Source organism: Desmodus rotundus, chromosome 9 (genome assembly GCF_022682495.2).
Source record: "Desmodus rotundus isolate HL8 chromosome 9, HLdesRot8A.1, whole genome shotgun sequence".
Taxonomy (NCBI): domain Eukaryota; kingdom Metazoa; phylum Chordata; class Mammalia; order Chiroptera; family Phyllostomidae; genus Desmodus; species Desmodus rotundus.
Window position 1 is genome coordinate 105,370,219 of NC_071395.1, and position 23,671 is coordinate 105,393,889.

Below are 23,671 nucleotides of genomic sequence, written 5' to 3' on the forward strand. Positions count from 1 at the left end.
CTGTGAAAGTGTCCCCAGTATGCTGGGGGGAGGTCCATCCAGTGCCTTCCAGTCCACAGCTGCCCATCTCCCCGTCACTGTGTCCGGCTCCCCTGGGCCTTTCTCTCTGGAAGCCTCGCCTTTTGGCCAGGCTTCCTGGAGGCAGCTCTGCCCGGTGGGTCCTCACTCCCATCTCAGAAAAGAGCCTCACTCTCAGACAGTGAGGGGCAGGCATGAGTTCCAGGCTCTTTAAGGGCCTCAGGGGAAGTTGTGCCTTTGGATCCCCAGTTCTTTCTTTCCCAGCCCCACTCGAGGAGGATCCTGCTGCCTGTGGAAGTTTCTCCCACACATCAAATAGGCCAGTGGTTTTATTACTCTGCCACAGCCCTGTCTGAGCTCTCCTGTAAACCAGGGTTAATTAAAGCCAAAGGCTTTGATATGGAGACGCAGTTCCTTTGAGAATCCCCCGTATATGTAGCACTGGGCCCGGTTTCCAGAAGGTCCTGGTGCCAGTGGACATATTTCCCAAAGTCTATGCCCACGGCTTCCTCATCCATCAAATAAGAGAGATGGGCTCAGCAGGAGGATAGCTCAGGAGGTCTCTAGCTTGGAGGTACCATCCAAACACCAAAGATGGTGGCCATCCGTGCCCAGCAGGGGGCGGCACTCCTGGCCCTGGGTTGTGGGGCTTGGTTTCACATAAAAAGCTTTAACGGGCATTTGAGTGGTCAGACAGGTCTTGGCAAGTCGGAATGACACGCAAGTGTGGGAACAAGGGCCAGGTTGGGCTGGACAACATGTGCTGGGGGAAGGGAGCCTGAAGGAGTCTGCATGCGGTCCAGGGGCCTGGACCCCCGGCCTGCAAGTCCTGTGTGCTTGTTCCCGCCGCAGCTCTGCCACAGCCCCAGGTCTGCGCTCTTCCTGAGCCAAAGGTTCAAAGAATGAGGAGATTCTGAGTTTGGAGGTTGCTAGCTGTTATTTGAAAGGGAACTATATTCTCAGGAAAGAGTTGCAGCATCTCAGAGAAAATGTCTCTATTCTCGGGGATGTGCAAGATGGGGAAAGAGGAACTATTTATTAGCCTGAAAGAATAACAAGACTTGGTGCTTGGAGAAAGCATAACAAACTCAGAGAGACCCACTAGGCTTGGCATCAGAGCACTTGGCTCCAATCCCCACCTGTCAGTTGTGTGTCTGTGAGCACATTTTTCCATCAGCCTGGGCCTCTAGACTCCTCGGCTGGAACCGGGAGAGGCGGGGCCAGACCATTGGGAAGGCCCCCTTTGACTCCGCCAGTCTAGCACGGCACCATCCAACACACTTTCTACAGTCATGAAAATATTCCCCGTCTGTGCTGTCCAGCGCGGTAACACTACCACACAAAGGCGCTGAGCACTTGAGATGATGGGGCTGGTGCCACTGAGGAACTGAATTTCTCAGTTTTACTTAGTTTTATGTCATTAAACATTCAACAGCCCCATGTTGTTAGTAGCTACCATATCAGACAGAATGGGCCTAGGGTTCTAGAACCAAAGATTTAGCTCTGCTCAGTAGCTTGTGTTTATCAAGCTAAGCATATTCTAGACAAATTTTGCACAGGAATCGAAATTAAGAACTGCTGGTTTGTACTCAGGAGAACATCCAGGTAGCCAGAAGCCCCCCCACCCAACCACGTACTTTGGCATTTCAGCTCACTGAAATTTTACACACACACACGCATGCACGCACGCACGCACACACACCAGGAACCACAGCAGGCTAAGCGGTGTGTCTGTCTCCAGTCAGGCTCATGACCCTGTCTGCCAGGCATGTGGACTCACGTCCAACAGCCCCAGGCAGCTTGGGGATCCAATCCATTTCTCATAATTTCTTGGCAAGTCCAGAGGGCAGATCCTTAATGAAAACATCACCTCAGCTCATTAAGGAAGAACCAGAGTATGTATTTGGAGGGTGGGGCTCGGAAAGGTGCCCCAGATTCCTGTTCCCAGCTTTCTCCTCTTTATCTGCCATTGCCAAGCTGGGTCCTGCACTGAGTCCCCCCAGTTGCTCCCTTATTTCCCCACTGCCACTGTCATTGCCTTAGCTGAGGTCCCCCTCAGCCTCTTCCACACTATTCGTCAGCTTCCCCACTGCCCCTCAGCCCCCCTGTTCACACTCCTTTGGGAGACTTTCTAAAACACCTGCCTGTCGTGTCACCCTCGGCCCTGCAGCAGCCCCCCACTCCCTGCAGGAGGGGGTCCAGGCTCTTTGTGGGGTAACCAAGGCCCCCCACAGTCTGACACATTCCTACCATCTCAGCTTTATTTCCACCAGTCTTGCCCAGGAACCTCCTGCTCCAGCCAGGAGGGCCACTCCAGGACCCCAGGCGGGACCAGGGCTTCCCAGCAGACCCCACACGGCTGTACCTCTCTTTGGCTCCACCGACATGCCCTTCGACCTTCCAGGTCAGTCTCAAAGGCCACCGCCAGCTACATGAAGCCTTCTCTGCTCTCCCCAGTGCTTCCTTCCAGCCTTTGTCAGTGTGCACGCTCTTTCTAGGTAGAAATCTGGCAGAGTGGTTAGAATAATGCTACAGTGGAAGCAGCTAGACCTGGGTCCAAATCTTCATCCTCGCCTGTAACTTGGGGCAACCGACGAAACCACTCTCTGTACCTCAGTCTCCCATCTCTAAGGTGGGCATGATTCCTTCCCTACCAGGTGGTCATGAAAACCGCACAAGTTCATCTATGTAACGCACACAACACAATACGAGGTGCATCGCAAACACTAAGTGGTAGGATGGTTTTTATTCATTATCACTTATCATTCAGCCCTGACTGAGGAAGCAGTGGGGTCCACACGCGTCAGTCTTAGCTCCCTCTCTACTAAGAAGTGCTTGGATGGTGGGGGTCACTTGCACTGTTGGTATTCCCTAGACCCAGCTGTGGTTTGCAAATGGTGAGGACTTGGTACGTGAACTGGTGGAGCATCTCTGGAGCCTGAAGGCCTATATTTGAGTCCTGGATCCACCGATTACTAACGTGTGAACTTGAGCAAGTGTCTTAACCTCCCAGGGTCTCAATTCCCTCATTTGTAACATGAATAAAACAATGGTCCCTTTTCCATAGTTGTTACAAGGATTAAACAGGGCTTTAACAAGGTGTCGGGGACCCTCACCTGGGGTAACCAGCCGTGATGTACAGCCTACCCCACCCAGGCAATCAGTGAGGATATTATGAAAGAATGATCCCTTTATACCACCTGCAATGAGGCTTAGGGGTGGGGCCATCACAGCAATATTCTCATTTATGGTTGTCTGGCCTGGGCTCCTGGCATAATTATCTCCTTCCTCTTTTTCTGTTTTTATTACTTGGCTCTGAACCAATTGCCTGGTTCTAACTGGTTTCTGGCATGTGGGCCTTTTTGGAAAATGCCTCTTGACCCTCTATGGAAGCAGAGGGGCATAAAACAGGTACAGAATTTGGCCACATTCCTCTTGATGACAGCTGAATAGTAGTATTGGCTGACGGATACAGCATCGTGAATGACACACGGAGAAAGACATTTGCAGTGCCGCTGGGTGAGGCTTTATTGGCCAGTGGACTAGGAACACATGCTCTTTGGGCGGCAAAGAACTAGAAACATCAGCAGAGACAATTAGCTCATGGAAAAGAGAGAGGCCGTTTGAAGCATTGGGGGGCCAGGGTGCCCCCCGCCGTCTCCGAGGGCCTTGCAGACAGACACTGCTCACAGGCTTCCTTGCTGGCCATGCCAGCCCAGCTCTCTCAGCGGGTGGCCACTGAACCGAGGCCAGGCTCGGCCTGAAGAGGTGCCAGCTGCCCAGCTCTGGTCCCTCCAGCATTCACCAGCACTAAAGGACTTCAGTAGTGGCCCTGGGGACAGGGCACACAAGGCACACAGACGGCGTGGGGCACACAGACAGTGTGGGGCACAGCCGGGGAGGGCGTGCAGGGGGCACACGAGGGCGTGGAGCACGGGTTACAGGGCAACCTGAGGAAGAAAGACACAGGAAGGGACTAAAGAAGCAGAGTGGGCAACACATTCAGCCAGTTCTGCCCCCAGTGCCTCCCAAATTCACCCACTGCTCACCTTCTCCACTCACTTCCCTGGTCCCAGCCTTCATCATCTTCGCCTGTGTGACCCCAGGGGCCACCTAACTGGTCTCCCAACCCTACTCCTGCCCCTCCTAACCATCACCAACTTGGTGGCCAGAGGGAGCTTCTACAAACAAGTCTAATCATCTCCCTCCTCTAAGACCTTCAGTGGCTGCCATTTGAACTCAAGATAAAGAGCAGCTTCCTTCCCCTCGACTGTCACATCCTCCTCGAAGCCCCTCTGGGTCTCCCTGGGTCAAACCCCCCTGTGGTCCCCTGTGGCTCCTTCCAGAGCGATTTGTGGTGGTTCTATTACGATGTCTCTCCCCACTGGGCAGTGAGGTCAGCAGCCGTGGATGCGCGCCCATCTGCACGCCTAGCCTAGAGCAGGCACTTAATAAGAAGGTATTGAAAAAGATGAGTTCACCAATTAATGTAGAAGAAACACATGGCAAAAGGAAACAGGATGATCTCACACTCTGACAGGTATGGGCTCAAAACCAGAAGCGACACACTGGGTGTCGGACGGACGCCAAGGAGCCCCAGAACCACCTCCAGCTTGAAATGTGTTTCATTTGACAGGCACTATATTGGGTGTTTTTTTTTTTAATTTGTTAAAGATATTTAAAACTCAAGAGAATTTAACATTTAAAGAAATCCAGACTCCCAGCTGCCCTTGAACAATCAGAAGGCCCAGCAATACTGTTGCTCTCCTGTGAGAGGAGTGGCCCTGAGGGGGTGGTACCACCTTCGGTAGACAAAGCCCCGCCCCTGGTCCTCCACAGGCCTCCAGGAGCCATGTCACCTCTGTATGCTGACAGCCCGGCCCTTGAAAACCATTTGACTTGGCAACAAGAATCTAAATGACAGAGAAGCAAAGTTGAAGGCAGAATAAGAAACCGCCTATAACAGGCCCTGGCCGGTGTGGCTCAGTGGATAGAGTGCCAGCCTGTGAACCAAAACGTCACAGGTTTGATTCCCGGTCGGGGCACATGCCTGGGTTGCAGGCTAAGTCCCTGTTTGGGGGTGTGCGAGGAGCAAACGATTGCTCTATCTCTCACACATCAATGTTTCCCCCCTCTCTTTCTCCCCGCCTTCCTGTCTCTAAAAAATAAATAAAATATTTTTGAAAGAAAGAAACCACCTATAACAGTGATGAGCCCACAGGTGTCCACAGCCCAGAGGTGTCCTGCTCACCAACAACCACTGAGTCCCGCTGATTCTACCTGCACGGCCGCTGCTGGCTGATGCCACCTCTCACCTGATTCGCACCCTCCCTGCAGCTTACTATGTGCGCCGTGTCCAGGGCCTCCCGACAGTGCCCCTGCCTGCTCCTCCTCCCTCTCCTCAGCCCTTCCCACTGCCATCTGTCTTGCCCCTCCACAGGGCAGCTTTGAGTTCTCAAGGACTCGGTCAACAAATGTCTACTGAGCACCTACTATGTGCCAGGTGCAGGGGATAAAAATATTTTATATTGTCTCTGAGCTCCAGGGATTTGTTTACCCTCCAATGGGGGAGATCAGCAGTGAAGCAAATTCTATCCTTTCCTCCTCCTCCTCAAAAAAAAAAAAAAAAAAAAAAAACAAAAAAAAACAAGGTCTCACAATTGCCTATAAAAATAGCCCTCCCTCTCCAGCATAGTCTTCGTGGTTTCTCATGAGCGGCCCCAGCTGAGCTCGCCCACTGTCCTCCCCACCCCAGATCATCACATGAAGCTACTGAATTGTCCTCCCAGGTGCCGAGAACATGTCCCCCCAGCATGACCTCCAGTGGCCCGTCTGCCTGCCTCTCTGAACAGATGGAAACAACTTGAGAGCAGATGCCTTATCGTCATCCATCTCGGTCTCGCCCTGGTGCCTGGCACATGCTGGGCACTTGGAAGGAGTTTGTTGACTTGGAATGGAGCAGAATGCTCTCCAGTGGGCCAGGTTTAGGGATGGCGGCATGAATACCTGCCTGGCTTTCTTCAGATCTTATCAGCTTCCTAATCGCTTCTTAACTGTGCCAGAGCTCTACCTTATGGGGAGATCCAGTTGCTTCCGATGGCTTCCCCAACCCTCCCACAAGTCTCCCGGTACAGCCTCAGCCAAGCCCACGTACCTGCAATCCTCACTCTCCAGCAGGCCCCGGTACGTGTTGATCTCACACTCCAGTCGGGCCCGGACATCCAGCAGCACCTGGTACTCCTGGTTCTGCCGCTCCAGGTCACTCCTGATCTCCGCCAGCTGGGACTCCACATTGGTGATCATGCACTGCATCTGGGCCAGCTGGGAGCTGTAGCGGGCCTCGGTCTCTGTCAGCGTGTTCTCCAGCGAGTTCCTCTAAAGCAAAAAGAAAGACTGACTGTGAGAAACAGATCCAATTTTCATGGCCTGATTCAGGAAGAACCAGAAAGAGCCCAGTCACTCTTTGGGGTTGGAAATGACCTCTCCCTACCTAAGTCACTGTGGAAATTAAAGCCCAGAAAGGTCGAGTAACTCATTCAAGGTTAAGCAGCTAGTAAGGGACAGACCAGGGTTTGAACACAGGTCCATGTGATCCTAAATCCCTTATTTCTTCTCCAACCTTAGACTGGCTTCGGGCTTCAGACCTGAGGTCCACCAGGCTCCTTCCCTACGGCATTATTTAGAATAGTGGTCTGTAGCCCTGGCTGCCTGTTAGAGTCATATAGGAGCTTTTGAAGAAACACCCAGGCCCAGGCCCCACCTCCAGAGACTCTGATTTCATTTTTCTGGGGAGAAGCCTGGGCATGAGTTTTGTTTGTTTGTTTGTTTGTTTGTTTAATCTCCACAGGTAGGGTGGAGAAGCATGGGTTTGGAAGGGCAAGCTAAGCAGAGAACAAGCATTCTCGGGGAGTTGTGTTTGACAGTGGCCACCTGACCCATGCTAGATTGAGGATGCCCATTTTATCTTTAAGCTGGATCTTGAGAGAAACCTCCCTCCAGGAGAGGGCAGCTAGGCAAGCATCCCATCCTTGGTGGCTGAATCTGGGCCGCCTCCTCCCTCCTGGATGCCTGCACCGCACCTGCGCTCAGTGCGACCTGGGAGCCAGAGGCAGGGGAGAGGTGCCCACGCAGCAGCACTCACCAGGCTGTGCTGGGCCTGCAGCTCAATCTCCAGAGTGTTGACTGTTCGTCTCAGGTCAATGATGTCCGACTGGTAGGTCTGAAGCTGCTCAGAGCTTGTGGTCACCTGCTGGTTGAGCTCCTCCATCTGCAATGGGGAAGAAAGAAGAGGCTGGAGGTGCCTTCTCGGGGACACTGGGGAGGCCAGCCCATCTGCGAGAGGCCCACCTGCATGTTGAACCACTGCTCCACATCCCTGCGGTTGGTCTCCACCACCGTCTCGTACTGACACCGCATCTCCTCCAGCATCCTGTTCAGGTCCACGGGGGGCGCAGCGTCCACCTCAATGTTAAGGCGGTCCCCAAGTTGGCCACGGAGGGCACTGACTTCCTGAAAAGGAATAAGAGCCCTGGGTAAGTGTGAAGTTGCAGTATCCAGGCTCACCTCCTGAGGCGATGCGCAAAGATAGAACACAAAATGCTGGAGACCTCCACATCAAAGGGGGCCCTTTGGGGACCACAGTGTGCCCTGTAGTATCCCGAAGGCCTTCCAGCTCCAACTGGACACCCTCCTCATGGGAGAGGCACTCCAGCCACACACTTCCTGTCACTTTGGCAGAAGCCAAGAGCAGCATCAGGGTTTGCTTGATCCATTTGAGTGGACGTGGGGAGCCTGTGCCCCTGTGTCCCTGTCCCCCCTTCCCACTTGTGTTCATCTGGGAAGGAGGGCGGCAGAAGCCTGGCCTCACTAGGTTCTAGGCCAGGGTAGAGCAGGCACCTCCGCAGGTTTGGCTGTCAAAGAAAAAAAGTTGTCACTGAGGCTCTGGAGTGTGCAATAAGCCTCATTAGTGGCTTCTTGGTTCAGGTCCCAGTTCTCTGATTAGGTGGGATGAGTCAGGCACCTTAGGGCACTTGGCAAATACGTGGTGACTGATTGTTACTTTACACCGAGGCCTAAAGAAACCCAGCCAGGATTCAGAGGCACTTGTTCTTTCAAATCCCAAGTCAAGAGGTTGAGAGTCAACCCAGGGAAGGAAGAAAAAACAGCAGAGCTCAAGTGGGCGTCTCAGCACCCAGGTGCCCAGGGTGGAGGGACTTCCCCTCCACGGACCTGCAGGAAAAGTCAGAAAGTAAAGGATTGACCTAAGGCTTTTGGACTAAGTATATTATATGCAAATAGAAGAGACAAGGGAGACGAGGATGGGAACAGAAATAGAAAGAAACCAGAGCAGTTCAACTCTCCCTTAGAAGGCACGGGGGTCACACCAGCAGTCCAGCCTTGCAGATGTAGACAGTTGTGGGTTCCAGAGCCTGACACCCCTGGGGCTCCAGTGCACCACTCTCCCCTGAAACTCGGCTCTCATGAGAAAAGCAAATGCAGTGGGAAAGCATTTGGCAGTCATGCAAGCCCAGGGAATGAAGAGACGATTGCCAGCCTTTCTGAGCACTGAGCAAGGGACATTCCATTCTCATTTAATTCTCATGGTGACCCTTTCTGATAGTGCTGTCCCCAGCGTACAGATGAGGAGGCTCAGAAAAGTTAAACACATTGGGCACAGTCACAGAAACAGTATGTGGCCGGCCTGGGAATTTCAGCCCACGTCTATCTGACCCCAAGCCCCACATTTTTTCTGCATTCTGCTTTCCAGGGCTCACCTCCTCGTGGTTCTTCTTGAGACAGAGCAGCTCCTCCTTCAGGGACTCCACCTGGGCCTCCAGGTCGGCTTTGCACAGGGTCAGCTCGTCCAGGACCCTGCGCAGGCTGTTGGTGTCGCCCTCCACCAATTGCCGCAGGGCCAGCTCCGTCTCGTACCTGCAGGGGACAGGGTCAGCAACAGGTGGTGAGACTGAACACAGAACTCAGAGGAGACCTTGAACTGCTGGCGCTCTTCCAACTCTGTAAAATCAATGGGAAGCTGCCGGAAGCCAGGGCCGGGAGAGAGGGCAGCCCCATCCCCTGGCCAGACTCACTTGGTCCTGAAGTCGTCGGCAGCCAGTTTGGCATTATCGATGTGCACGACCATCCTGGCGTTCTCTGCCTTGGTGCATAGGACCTGCGGGCCGGAGCACACAGAGGGGTCAGTCCAGGACAAGAAGAAGGATAAAGAACCTGAGTGAGGAGAAGACCAAAGCTGGTGGGACTCAGCGACCTTGCCTCCATCCCTGCAGAAGCCCCTCCTCCCTGGAACACTGAGGGTACTTAATGAATTGCTGGTGTTTGGAGACATGGGATTTATTTTTTAAGCACCTGGATCTTCACAAGTTCAAATGCCCCATTTTGGATTCAGTGACCAATAGGGAAGGAAAGAATCTCAAGAAGTCAGAAGTCGTTCCTGTAACAGAAGGGTCCTTAACAAGCACTAACATTTACTGAAAATGCACCATGTTCCAGGGGCTGTGCTAAGCACTTTACCTGCATCCAGTCATGGATCCTCCTTGGCAGCTCCTTTAAGGAAAGACGGTTATTATCCCCATTCCACACATGAGGAAACTGAGGCCTAGGGAAGGGAAGGAACCTCCCAAAGTCATACCATGAATCAGCGGTAGAACTGACACCACATCCCAGGCCTCTTTCCACATTAAGGGCCCTGGCTGCGTGCTCAAATTATGAGATAATTCTATGCCCCAGGGAAGTCTCTTTTCCATGCACGTAGCTAAGTAAATTACGAGATTCCAATCTGGAATGGCAGCCATTCCAGCTGCCTTCCCAGTGAGACCCATCACCTCTTGCCCTCACCTTCTGCTGGAGCTCCTCAATGGTCCTGAAATAAGACTGGTAGTCAGGACACATGATGGGCACTTGGGACTGGCAGGCCTCTTGGATCTTGCTCTCCAGGTTGGCATTCTCCTGCTCCAGCTGGCGCACCTTCTCCAGGTAGTTGGCCAGCCGGTCGTTCAGAAACTGCATGGTCTCCTTCTCATGGCCATTGAAGGTCCCTTCACAGTACCAGCTGCAGGTACCCATGGAGCTGGAGATGCCACCGGATGGCCAGCAGCTGCTGGGTCGGCAGGAGCTGGATACATAGGTCTTGGGGAAGCAGCTGGCTGGCCGGTGAGTGGTGGGCATGCAGACGGAAGGCGCGCAGGTCACGGGCTGGCAGACGTAACTCGGGCACAGCTCCGGCCGGCAGCTCATGCTGCTGGAGCAGAGAGAGGAGGGCCGCGCACCGCTCTTGATAGAGGCAGGTGAGCAGGTGGATGTCATGTTGGGGAGGCCCTTTCTCCTCAGCTGCAGCTGCCCGGATCACCAGCACCTACAGACCCCATCCCGTCCAGGCCCTTTTATACCCTTGGAGTGAGGGGGTTTACACTAGAAAGTCATCAGGGGGTGGTGTTGATGTTTAGACTCAGCCTCAGAGGAAGCTGCCAATTAATTTGTAATTTAGTTTCCAATAAGGAGTCCCTTTCCTCATAAAAGAGGCCAAGCGTGTCATTTGGCTAAAGCAGGACTCTGGGCTCCTGTCATTGATCACCGGGGGAAAGCTTCTGGATACATCTTCAAAGGATCGACTGCATGCCTGGGCCCTCATTACCAGGGCGGAGCCTCCAGGAGACCACGGTGCTGCCGATGGCCTTGCCCACCGCGCCCCCGCCCACCCCAGCCCTGAAACAGGCCACCGTGCTTTGGGGCAGCAGCCACTCCTTTGAACGTGGGAAGAGGCCTGGCCCCTCGAGGAGGAAGTGTGTGGGCGACAGAGGTGCACCCATACTGGCAGTGGCAGAAACCCCCGGGGAGATAGGAAAGAGCACCTCTTAGGCTTCTGGGCACGATCATCTTCCTACCCAGGGGAAGAATTTATACCTGAGAGGAGAGAGCAAAGCAAACTTAGGACGCAGACAGAAAGCCTAAGAACCAGGGAATCTTTTCAGCCGGACACTATTGGGAAAGAAGGGTGAGAGAACCCCACTTATGGAGAAAACGCTCAGTGTCATGACATCTCCAGGAGGCGGACACCCTGTCTTGACCATCTCGGGATCGTCCCCTTCATTTCCCACTGCTCCACAGACAGAGTTGTCAGGTTCGATTATTTGTTGAGACAGAGGCTGGACAGGCTGGGACAGTCTCTACCTTCACTTTCTGCAGTGGTGGACAGGGAGGGCCCACTTCAGGACTCAGAGAAGGGAGGCAGTGTGAATCAGCTCCCTGGAGAAGTGACACTTTGCAGCCCTGGACAAGCTAAGCCAGGAGATCGGGAGCAGGTGACTCCAATTATAGAAGCCTTGGGCATTCCTCAAGAAAGCAACAGGCAAGACTGGTGGTTTTCGGTCCTTGCCTGCAATACCTGCCAGCTCACCCACTTCATGTGTAATGTGTATGTGATACAGACACATCTTATTTATTAATCTTCTCAACATAATGTTGGAATATAGCACGTGTCTTATTTTTCATATACTATTTCTATTGCTCCAGAAAAGTCAAGATAGAGATGTTATACCTTCTACCTTCCTGTGTGACCTTGGGAAAGCCACTGTACCTCTCTGGGCCTCATGCAAATTGAAAGGGTTAGATTCAACTATCTCAGTTTGATTTCCAGTCCCTTTGTCTGGAGTAACTGTTTAGGGAAGACAGTGGAATCAGATGGGAAGAGGTGTGGACGCAGTCTCAGCTGCATGGAATGAGCGAGACTCATCAGACCAGGCTTCCGAATCATAACCAACACATGTGGAATGCATACAGGTGCTAGGCACTACGCTGGGTGCTCAGCCTTAATTTGCCTCTTCAATCCTCACCTTAAAAAACTAGAAGGTAATCAGTATACCAATAAGGGGTGGCAATGGTTCTCAAAGCGCAGTCTTCAAAGCAGCAGCATCGACATCCCGACATCCCTCGGGAACGTGTTAGAAACACAAGTTCTCAAGTTCACTGCAGACCAACTGAGGCAGAAACGGGGTGGGGGGGTGGGGGGCCTGGCCCAGCCACCCTTGTCTAACAGGTCCTCCAGGCAGCTTTGAGAACAGCTGAAGTATAAATGTGTATCTTAACACCTTTCACCAGAATTCCTCTTGCAGGAAAAAAAAAATCTTTACTTGAAAAAACACATTAAAACATTTTGGAGGTAAAAGAGAGGCCCCCAAGCACCTTGATGTTGGCAGGCAAGGCAAGAGAGGAAGGGAGAGGAGGACAGTTTGAAGTTCCCAGGACAGTCATGACAGGAAAGGGTGAGAGGTGAGGGGACAGGGGCTAGGAGGAGAGGCGCCAGGAAGGTGCCAAGAGGCTGTGCGCACTGTGACGCAGGCCCACCTCACGGTCCCCAAGACATCTTGCAGCGAAGTCCATGATACTCAAATGCAATAAAGGAGAGCAGAGTGTTCAAAGCCACGGTAGACCAGGGTCCCAGCCAACATGCCCGAGCTGGGCACGCTTCACGGGGAAGAAGCCGACGCCGGGAAAGGTAGCTCCAGGACGAGAGGGTGCGCCCAGGTCTATCTGAGTCCAAGGCCTTTCCACTGTACCCCAGCCTCTCTGAGGCCAAAGCAAACCATTGAACAAGTACATTTAATAGGGAAATGGGAGGCTTAGAAGGGAAAGTGATGCAGATAAAGCCAAGAACATGGGAGAAAACAAGAAATACTAGTGAGAGTTTGGGGCCAAAGGGGTCCAGGATGAAGGACCCATTTAAACAAATAAAGGGCAGATAGGACACATGTCAGGCCCCCAGACTGTCTCCTTCTTCCCACTCTGGAAAAACAGAATGACCCCACAGAAAAGACCTATGAAAACCGAATTTAGATAGTTCTACCATCCAAACAGCCAGTTGCCAATGTGCTCAAACACGTGGCCTTTACCATCGGTTTTTATTTAGCGCCTGGTCATTAAATATAAGCAGAAGAGTCACCAGACATTTGAAGTTTTCCAACATTAAAAACAGAGACAAAATAAGCAAACAAACAAAACAGTGAAGAGGAATTTGGGGGAAAACAAAAATAATGCAGGCTCTAAAACAATCTATTAAGATATATATGTGTATTTTTTTATAACCTAGGAGATAAGTAGAGCAGCTACATCCTTGAAACAAGAACTGGGTGTTATAAAAGAGGAATAGAAAATAAAAAAATAGCTCTTTGGAATTAAATATATGATAGCTGCAATTAAAAATTCAGTACAGATGTTTGAAATTGAGGGAAGAGGCAGGGAAGCCAGAACCAAGAATAGTCAAAAGTACAACGTGGGGACCAGGTCATACTAAAAATCTGCATCAGAGCTGCCCTGATCCCCCAAACTCCCAGCTGTCTTGACGAAAGCGCTGTCAGCCCTGGCTGCACCTTGGAACCACAGGGAGAGCTTTTAACAGCCCTAACACCAGGCTGTAATCCAGACCAACTGAAGTCAGGATTTCAGGATTTCAGGATTCAGGATTTCAGACCAGTCATCCATGTACTTTAAAGCTCTCCAGGTCCTTCCAATGTGCCGCCATGGCTGAGGACCTCTGGCCAAATGGCAACAGCTTTACAATTAAAAGGCACAAGCAAATAATGTAAATAGTAATTCAAGGCAGGGGCTGGCTAGCTCCATCTTGGAGGGAGTTAGCGTGGATTTAGAAGGGGCTTGTATGACAAAGAACATGGTAAAGAGGAAGAGTATGGCTTATGTAAAACAGTTAGCAGGCCCTTGTGTTCTAGAGAACAGGCATTACCGCTTGCTGGCTGTGGCTTCTCCCACCGACTTTGCTCCGAGTCAGAATTAGCTAAGAAGTCATGTAACTACTTATTCACTTTGGCTGGCCTGGTTTGCCCTGGATGTTGCTGCTTGGAAGGAGACCTCAGAAATGAAACCCTAGGCAGGGAAAGGATGGATGCCCACCGCCAGAGCAATCCAGGCGTCCCGCTAGAATAGCGACTGCACACATTGACCAGTTTTCAAACGCTCAGCATGTGCTTGGAGTAGCCGGAGGGGCCTGACAGCACAGTCAATGCCATGTTCTCGTCTAGTCAAGATGAAACTGAGACCTGCCCCTGCTCAAGCTCTCCCAGGCAGTGGGTGGAGCCAAGCGGTGAGCACAGGCCAGTCTGACCCGTGTTGGGAGCCCACGTTCATCATTCTAACACCATGGCCCCCTTTGGCTGGCCTCCTCCCACCACTGAGTTAGGGAGGAAAAGAGGCAGAGAGTGGGCTCCTCCCTGTCCCATCCCCGGGGCTCCCTCCGATGAGGATCAGTCCTGTCCCAGGCACCTAACATGCCGACTGGCCGGGAAAGTGCTCAGTAGGGGGTATGTGGCATGAACTGCGTGATCCTGAGACCACCTCCCTCTTTGGGTGGCTGAGCCTCCACTGAACTAGCCAAGGCGTTCCAAGCAGCCCAGAGCAGAGGTGATGCTGAGCGACGGGAATGAGAGGGCTGGGAGAAGCCAAAGCCCCGGGCCTCCTTTCACAGGGGTTTGGAAAGGGGAGGATTCTAAAACTGAACCAGAGGGAACTACACTGGGCACTCTTAAAAGGTGGGGTCTCAGGGTTACGTAGCACTTTCCCCAGTCTGTTTTCCACCCTGGATGTTGTTACAACTCTCTTAACACCACCGAAGCTCCTTAGCATGTGTTCTTGGCATCTTATAAAGAACCCACAGCCATCTAGAGACAACCTGCCTTCCTTCCCATCCCAGAAAGTCTCACCCTCATCCTTCTGCCTTTCCCATCGGGATTGATGGAACTTGGTGTTTGCCGGTGTCTGTTTGGGGTGGGGTGGAGGGAACATTCTGCACACAAGTGAGAGGCTTTGGGTGAAGATGCAGGGAGCCCCCAATTTTATGCTGAGATGCCTTGGTACCCAAAGGCACTTGTGCCTTATCAGATGTCAAGGGTACACAAGCACGTGATGAGCCTCCTAAGAACAAGTATCTCTGGGTTGTGAGTGGAAGTCACAATAGCCGGCTCACTCTCATATCTCCTGCTTCTGATGGAGTGTGGGTTTTCAGGGGGTTTGTTGGACGGGGAGGCTGAGTGAAAAGGGCTAAAGTAGAAGAGTGGGGTTGATGTAAACACACTCCTAAAAGCACACCAGTGTGGGACTTCATACGGCTGCTCTTTGAGAACCACACACATGAGCTAATAACGTGGCCTCCAGGTGCTTCCCATTGCACTGGGCCCAGGTTTATCCATCCCCCAGGATCCCAGGGTGACCATGTATACTAAATGGTAGGAGGAGCTTGGTAACATCTGTCACCTCAGGGGACTCTTGGAGAAAGGTCTTCGTCAGGAAAGTTTAGCAAAAGCCCCTCTGCAGACCTCTCCACCCTGGAAAGGAGCATAGAGACCCTGTCATCCCCAGCATCATACGTGGTCAAACATCTCCCATTCACCTGCCCAGGAGTCACCCGTCTTCGCCCAGCAGAGACACACACCAACAATCCAGAACGGTGCTACTTAGGCATCGCGAGCCAGAGCAAATGCATTTTATTGTTCCGAAGCCCCTCCATTGCATTTCAGAACCCTCTGAAACAGCACCCAGAAGAAAATCTTGACCCAAGAGGCAGCCTGAGAACAGAGGCCCTGGCCCCCTTTGAAATGATGAGGAGTTGTGGCTTTCGGGCATGGCCAGCCTTAGTGAGAGGCTCTGAGAAATGTTGTGGCATGTGTTTGCAGTGAGGCCACTCAGGGCCAGGCCCTGGGCTCTGCACAAAGAGAAGGGATTGAGCTTTAGGGTTAGGGTGAGTAGTGGTCAAGTCCAAGCCCTGGAGACAGTGGCCTTGACTTTCTGGGCCAGCCACTCTCAGAACCGGCCTCCCGGGCAGGGCACACAAAGGGGGCGGGGGCTGCAGGGGGTGCGGGCTATGCCAGGGCCACAGGAGGCTGCAGGAAGACAGGGGAGGCATGACTTGGAGGGCGAGGGCTCAGGAGCACATGGGTTACAGGGGAGCCTAAGAGAAAGAAAAAGATCAGATCAGTATGTTTCTCCAATTGCTGTTTTTAATAACTCAGACCACCTTAAAAATCACTTAGTCCTGCCCCCCTCATGTTACCAAAAGGAAAACAAAAGGCCCAGGGAGAAAAGGGACTTGCCAGGGTCATGTGCTGAATTTATAATAAGACCAGAACTAAAACCCAGGGCTCCTGACTCCGAACGCTGGGCTCTTCCCAGGCCCTGTGCTGTCTCCCAGAACTTTGTAGATTGCACCCAGGAGATGAGAGAGTGCAGTGATACTCACTTGCAGTCCTCGCCCTCCAGCAGGCCCCGGTACGTGGCGATCTCACCCTCCAGCCGGGCCCGGACATCCAGCAGCACCTGGTACTCCTGGTTCTGCCGCTCCAGGTCACTCCTGATCTCTGCCAGCTGAGACTCCACGTTGGTGATCATGCACTGCACCTGGGCCAGCTGGGAGCTGTAGCGGGCCTCAGTCTCTGCCAGGGTGGATTCCAAAGCATCTCTCTGTAAAAGCAAGGATTGCACAGAGAGGAGGAAGTTTGGAGATCAGAGGAGGAGCAAGGAAGATGCACCTAATCCATCTGAGTCTCAGTGTAGCCTCAGAAGCTCAGAGAATCACTTTCATCCAGAATGAACCACAATCAGACTTCTCACTTGAGATGCACCAGTTAGCCCCTGTAGCCTTCTTGGTCAAGATAGAGAGTGTAAGTTGATGAATAATATCTCCAAATAACTCAGAAAGAATCTGCTTCCACAAATAAGGGAGCAGCTGCCTGGACATGTCGGTTGCTGCAGGCCTCCTACAGAATGGGGGCTGGGCCCTCATTCTGTCTTCTCTGCACAGAAAATCTTGGGTGCTCAAGAACTTGAACCACTAGAGCCTGCCTGAATATGGAAGTCGGGGGTTTCACGTGCAGCTAGGCTTGGTCCCCAGCAGCCTCGGGGCTCACCATGCTCTGCTGGGCCTGTAGCTCGATCTCCAGGGCGTTGACCGTGCGTCTCAGCTCGATGATCTCTGCCTGGCAGGTCTGCAGCTGCTCTGAGCTGGACACCACCTGCTGGTTCAGCTCCTCGGTCTGAAAGGTACATACCCAGGACCTGGTCAGGATGACTGAGGACACAACTTCAGAGGTCTAACAGAGGCCACTTAGGGTCATGAGCCAAGAAGGACCTTCCAAATCACCCAGGCCAAACCATTCATTTTACACTTGAGGACTTTGTTGCTTAGAGGACAGCAACCTGCCCAAGATGCACGGCGAGGTCAAAACAGAGCTGGGGCTGAAATACAGGTTTCTTGATGCAGAGCTGCAAGTTGACCCCTGAGTGGCCAGCAGTGCGTCTCTGTTGCACAGACTGTTCCCAGGTGCCTACCTGGGTGTTGAACCAGTCTTCAGCATCCCGGCGGTTATTCTCCACCAGGGTCTCATACTGGCACCTCATCTCATCCAGAACGCGATTGAGGTCAACAGGCGGAGCAGCGTCCACCTCGACATTGAGCCGGTCACCAAGCTGGCAGCGCAGCGAGTTCACTTCCTGTGGCATAGACCGGGGTCAGCGCTAACTTTCCCAGGTGGCTGCCTCATTCACCCTCCTCCCCCACACCTACCTACTCCCTGTGCTCACCTCCTGAACATACTTACCTCCTCATGGTTCTTCTTGAGGCAGAGCAGCTCCTCCTTCAGGGACTCCACCTGGGCCTCCAGGTCAGACTTGCACAGTGTCAGATCGTCCAGTATCCTGCGCAGGCCATTCATGTCCGACTCCACCAGCTGCCTCATGGATACCTCCATCTCATACCTGGCAGGCACGTACAGGGCACTTGAAGCCACATTCCCTTTTTGTATCTAAGTCAGATCCCACCCCAGACTGGCCTGGTGCTGTGTGTCCACCCGAATGCCTCAGGGACTTAATGAAGCCAAAACCCTGAGTCTGGACATCGACCACGTCCAGCTCCGCCAGACCCCAACGAGAGGCGAGCAGGACACTCACTTGGTCCTGAAATCATCTGCGGCCAGCTTGGCATTGTCGATCTGGACCACCAACCTGGCATTCTCTGCCTTGGTGCACAGGGTCTGGGGGAGGGAAAGTGACTTCAGAGAAAGAAAGGACATTCTGAGGGTGGGGTGCCCCCGAGCTGGATGGGCTTCCTTTGGAGAAAGGACAGCACCCATCCCTGGGCTCTCGGCAGCTGAGCCTCCGTGAGAACTTCTGGGCATGCTGCTAAGGTCCCTTCCAATGCATCTGTGACCTGAACCTGAAATAGAGGGAGGTGCGGAGATGCTACAGGAAAGACCCAGCATGGTGGCTTCCTCTTGTCTTGCTTTTGCCCAGGCCACTGGGGTCTCCGGGCAGGTTATTACCAAGGTCATAAATGGCCCTTCTCAGCAGGCAGCTGAGAATTTTAGGGGTTGGGGGTTGGGCAAGAAGAAAACTTCTGACAGACTTTTCCTTTCGTGGAATAGGTATAAGAAACCTGGCCTGTACCAAGCACATCAAATTCAATCCCCTTACCTTGAAGGAGGAGGAAGAGGAGGGAGTGGGCGGAGAAGAATCGGCTGTGGTACCAAAGGTCACACAATCAATTAGCGATCAATTACTTCATAGAGCCTGTGTTCAAGCTCTGGTTCTACACACTGCCAGCTGCACCACTTTAAACAAGTCACTGAACCAGCCTGCGCCTCAGTGTTCTCATCTGTTAAATGAGCTGGCAATGCCTCCCTCATAAGATTACTGGGAGGAGCAAACAAGGCCACAGTGTGAACATGCCCTATGACCTCTGTAGTGCCCCCTGGAAGCAGAGCCACCATCACAGGTGTCCTGGCTTCTAGCCCAGCACAGGTGGCACCAGCCCCCCAAGCAGCCAATGCCACTCAAATCCCCTTACCTTCTTCTGGAGTTCCTCGATGATCTGGAAGTAGGACTGGTAGTCGGGGCACAGGTAGGGCTCCTGCTGCTCACACCACTCACGGATGCGGCTCTCCAGGCTGGCGTTCTCCTGCTCCAGCTGCCGCACCTTCTCCAGGTAGCTGGCCAGGCGGTCGTTCAGGAACTGCATGGTCTCCTTCTCACTACTGGTGAGGATGCCCTCCCCAAACCAGCCCCCACTTACACTGTAGCTGGTGGCAAAGCCTCCGGACGGGAGACAGAGAGCAGGGAGGCAGCTGGTGGCCCTGCAGCCGCTCCTGCCCAACCCCGCTGAGCATGTGGAGAAGCTCCGGGCCCCCCGGGAGAGGCTCGGGAGCTTGCAAGAGCTGCTGGAGTACATGGTGGACACACGTGCCGAGCCCCTGTGGGCCCCTCCTGGGCCCTTGAGAGACCCTGAAGAAAAGCTGGCCTTGAGGCATTTGGAAGCCATAACCTCAGCAGCCAGGACACAAGTGACAGACCTTCAAGGCTGGCAACCCCCCGATGCAGAGGCACAGCTCCTCACCCAGGTTTATATCTCTGCCCCAGTGGGTGTTGGCCTTTGCAAAACAAAGTATTTTCTCCTCGTAAAGTTAATACCACTTTCTATGATACCTCCTCGTTAACCTGTTATTTAGCTTCCCTCGAACACTTCCCGGCCTTATAAAAAAGGAGCCCCATTGGACTGGCGGCTGTGTGGAGACTCATCTCCACTGCCCCGTGTTGCTGGGAAGACCAAGTCTCCCTTGGGCCTTCAAAGGGGCCTGATCACAGGGCCCAGCCCTCGGCCTCCTCGTGAAGCGGTGTGGGCATCCTGCCACGGCCTTGACTTTCTCCAGCATTGTCTTCTTTTATGGGCCCAAGGGAGTAGAGGAGGCCTCTGGGTTGGCTCCCCAGGCACTGGAAGAACAAGCCAGGTTGTTGCAGGAAAGCAGGGCTTCAAGCCCAAAGAGACACAGAAAGCTCTAGAATGGCTCAGGAAAATGGAATGTGGTGACCAGCTATTATAGTTTCCCCAGGATTGTTCTGAATTTAGTGCCGAAAGCTTCATATCCCTGGAAACCTCTCAGGCCTGGGGGAAATGTTCATTTGGTCAGCCTAGACACAGCAAAGCCTCGATGCCCACATCCCACTGCCTCCCTTGTCAGGAGGTCTGTTCTGGTCGTGCAGCCTCAGCTCCAGCCAAAATGATGAGAGCTCGGCTCTCTGGGGACCTGCCCGCGGATGCCTCCATGGATAGGAAGGTCTGTCTTCCCAGGCTCTGGTTGAAAGATGGAGATCGGGGAGAATGTTCTTGACTCCCAGGCCTCCCCAGAAGGTGCAGAGAGCCTGGCCTTCAGAGTTTTAGCTCTGCTACATAAGTTGTCGGGACTAGTGCCCAGACAGCTTGACAAGGGCGGGTTATGGTCCCAGAAAATCCGACCTGCCAAGCAAGTGGGACCTGGAGGAGGGGCTGAGAGCTGAGCAAGAGGGCAGGTGTGGCTGGGGAGGGGGTCTCACCAGGTAGGCCGATGGGACTTGCCTTCTGTTCGGCCCTGCGGGCTGGGGTCCCACTTATTCTTCCAGGGACATGTATTATTATCTTTTCCATTAGGAGAAGGACTGTGAGCTGCCCACTAGCAGCCTTCCAGGCTGGGCGCTCAGCGCTTTCCCATGATGGCCTCACTTAATCCTCATGTTGCCCTGGGAGCCCGGGCTTGTTTTCCCCATCTCAAAGCTGAGGCAACCAAAACCACCACCCAGTGACAGGCAGAACCAAGATGCCAACCTGAGTCTAGCTTGGCCCTCTCCACTATACCACCAGCCTCCACCACTGCTCCCAACTCCCGTCCTGGGCTGCAGATGTGGTCGGGCTCTCTGGAGAAAGGAAAGGACAGGATGGGGTGGGCTCCACAAGGGGATGGCCAGCAGCTTCTGGTGTCCCAGGAGAGGTAGCACAGCATCGTGGTTACCTGTGAACTCTGTGGGTTTGAATTCCAGCCCTGCCATGTATGGACTCTGTGGCTAAACTTCTCTCCTCTTCCTCCATAAACTGGGAAGAGGATAAGAGTACCTGCTTCCTAGGGCTGCTCTGAGGGTTATGTGAGCATGAAGCCTCTAGAATGGCACCTGCCTCTGGTACAAGCTCAGTAAGGATGGCTGCTGTGATTGCTCATCCCCACACAGGTGGAGTCTTGTTGTAGTCACACTGGTGATATGAAACAGCTGTCACTAGGGAATGCAGAGAATCTCTGAGCACACAGGCCACCATCCCACAGGCCAGGTGCATGTGTTGGGGACCCTCAGATGCAGGGCTTCTGTGAGTCACCATGCCCTTCCCACACCTGGGGGCCTGGTGTGACTGGCATCCAAGGCCCCCATTGGCTGCCTCAGCCTTTCCTCCCTGGAAACCCATGCCCAGAGCAAGGGCACAGCTGAGCTGAGAACCTGGCTACACCTCCTTGGGTGTTTATGCTTCCCACTCAGGCGACTGCAGGGCCCCACCCAAGCCCCGAAGCCTCCTGCAGCCACCCTGGAGCCCAAAGAACCTAGAGCAGTGGAGGCCAGGAAGCCACAGTCTGTTTATACAGCCCTGGGGTTCGCAGGGGTTCCCAGGCAGGGCTCCACACCTGTGCTCCCTGGAAGGGATTCCTCTCCCCACACAGCCCTGTTAATAACAAGGATAATGGCTGATCCGTTGGCCCTGCATTCACCGATATCCTCAAATTGTCTTGTGTTGTAGCCCTATCCTCCCAGGGAGACTGTGAGTTCCTGGGGGCGAGGACTGACCTGGTACTGCTTTGAAACCTCTGTAGTGTCAAGCACAGCGCTGGGCTTCTAGATGTCTCAGCATGAATGAATGAGTGAATGAATGAATGCATGAATGAATGCATGTTTTGCTCATCATGCATTGTACTAAGGAAGCAAAGAAAGGATTTTGAGAAGAAGGGAGGATAGAAAGGGAGGGAGTGATGAAAGAAGGAGAGAAAATGTGGGTAGAGGACTGAGAGAGAAACACACTTCCAAAGTCAGTCTTATCATCCTCACTCTCGTAGATGAGGAAAGTGAGAATGATCAACAAAAGCAGATTAGGCGTCTGTGTGGGCGAGCGGCACCTGCTTGGACTAATCAGCCCCTTTAGCAGAGACGAAGCATTCTCCCGGCCCCGAGCCATTCTGCCCAAAGGGGCACATCAGTGTGAAGGGTGCAGCTAAAAGTTTTTGATAAGTGTTTTAGATTATTTTATAAAACACATAAGTAATATTTTTAAAGCTAGGAATTATCCTGTAAGTTGTTCTGGTCTATTTCCATTCTTTCTTAGTATTCTTCTTAATAGAACAAAAATAATTACCTAGAACTCCTTCTCAGCCAGAATTAACATTTTTGGCAAGTATCCTAATAACTTTCCCGGTAAGACTTTGCACTCTGCTCAGGTGGAGTCTGTGATGCCCCCAGAACATCCCACAAACATACGTGGCCATGCTCTCAGATACCCTCTGCCCTCCTTCCTCCTGCTTCTGCCCGCCCGTCAAGGTGCCCATCAATTCTAAGTGTCCCCTAAGCCTTCCCTGGTTGTCCCAGCTCTCAGTGATCTCTGCCCCTCCCGAGGACCTGACAGCCTGCCCACACCCACACCTGCCATCCCTGGTGCTGTGTGGTCGTGCGTGGGATGGTCTCCAAACCTGGACTATCAGCCCCACAAGAACCGTGCCTCTTCTCTGCTATTTGGCCAAGCTGCTTCTCCTCGCCTGCTTCTCCCTAAGGAGCCCCTGCATTAGCGCTGGGTTTTCCACACATGGGGCGTCCGGTGCACATCTGCTGACTGAAGTGCGCTGTGTCAGTGTCCAGTCCACACGAGTGTTGAGTTCTGGTGTGCACGCTGGTTACTGATTTAAACTGGAACTCAGTTGAGGGTGTGTGTGAGGTTGAGAGTAGGAAGGGGGGGGCGGGTTTCCTCAGCCAACACAGGTGCTCTAAACAATTTAATGGAAGGCTAGACAAAGCTCCACAGATACAGCGCCTATGAATGTGCATGAGACGAGGCTGCAAATGCTCTCTGTAAACTGCAGAGTGAGCGTAGGAAGAGACCGCCTGCGTGGTGCCGGGAGGTGACAGCATGATTATCTGTCAGGTCACAACCCCGTGTGGTCTGTCTGCCTGCCTGGACACTGTGGCCAGGCAGCTCAAGCTGCAGCCACAACAGAAGGCTCAGCCTATTCCCCAGTCCCTGGCGGCTCCCACGTACCAGCCAACGGGATGACACACTCTGCATGCCCAGCTGCCTGCTTCTCACCCCCTGAACCTCGGACACGAGCCAGGAACTGCAGACCGTGGGCCCCAGAGCGGGAACAAGGCAGCAGGAGAGTGAGAACTGGTGATGGAAGGACCCTCCTACCCCCACGCCAAGCAGGCCCGGGCCTTCAGGTTCAGCACCCACTTCCGAGGGTCCTGCTGGCCAACAGTGCAGGCCCCACCCACGCCCTGCTCTGTAACCAAGCACAGAACTCCGGCCCATTGGCTGGGGTCAGGGCAGGGGTCCCACTCTCCACATGCCTGCACCCAGGAGCTCTTCATTTAACGCTGATGCTCATGGCTACTTCCTGGGTGCTATGCACACGTTGAGCCTCCTGTAGCCCCATTTCCCAGGTGGGCCACCCGACACCAGAGAGGGCACGTGACAGGACTGGGTGCCCGCTGCCGAACACAGGGCCAGGCTCAGCGCAGGGTGCTCCCATCTGCCCTCAGGCCCCTCCCCCCAAGGTCTGAGATGTGCTTGCTGCGCCTCTGGTTGAGC

General features: G+C 53.3%; 2 protein-coding genes across 2 annotated transcripts; both read right to left on the minus strand.

Annotated features, from left to right (window-relative positions):
* Positions 1-3,535: 3,535 nt before the first annotated feature.
* Positions 3,536-10,341, minus strand: KRT32 (keratin 32). The gene is made up of 7 exons (XM_024553973.3): positions 9,874-10,341; positions 9,108-9,190; positions 8,793-8,949; positions 7,366-7,527; positions 7,160-7,285; positions 6,173-6,393; positions 3,536-3,968 (listed from the first exon to the last, which is right to left on the minus strand). Exons 1-7 carry the CDS (start codon positions 10,339-10,341, stop codon positions 3,839-3,841), a joined length of 1,347 nt encoding a protein of 448 aa, XP_024409741.2. The 3' UTR covers positions 3,536-3,838.
* A 5,166-nt stretch (positions 10,342-15,507) lies between these two features.
* KRT35 (keratin 35) lies at positions 15,508-19,390 on the minus strand. Its single transcript, XM_045190002.2, has 7 exons — positions 18,878-19,390; positions 17,983-18,065; positions 17,634-17,790; positions 17,365-17,526; positions 16,944-17,069; positions 16,277-16,497; positions 15,508-15,988 (listed from the first exon to the last, which is right to left on the minus strand). The coding sequence occupies exons 1-7, from the start codon at positions 19,346-19,348 to the stop codon at positions 15,841-15,843; spliced, it is 1,368 nt and encodes a 455-aa protein (XP_045045937.2). The 5' UTR covers positions 19,349-19,390; the 3' UTR covers positions 15,508-15,840.
* Positions 19,391-23,671: the final 4,281 nt, after the last annotated feature.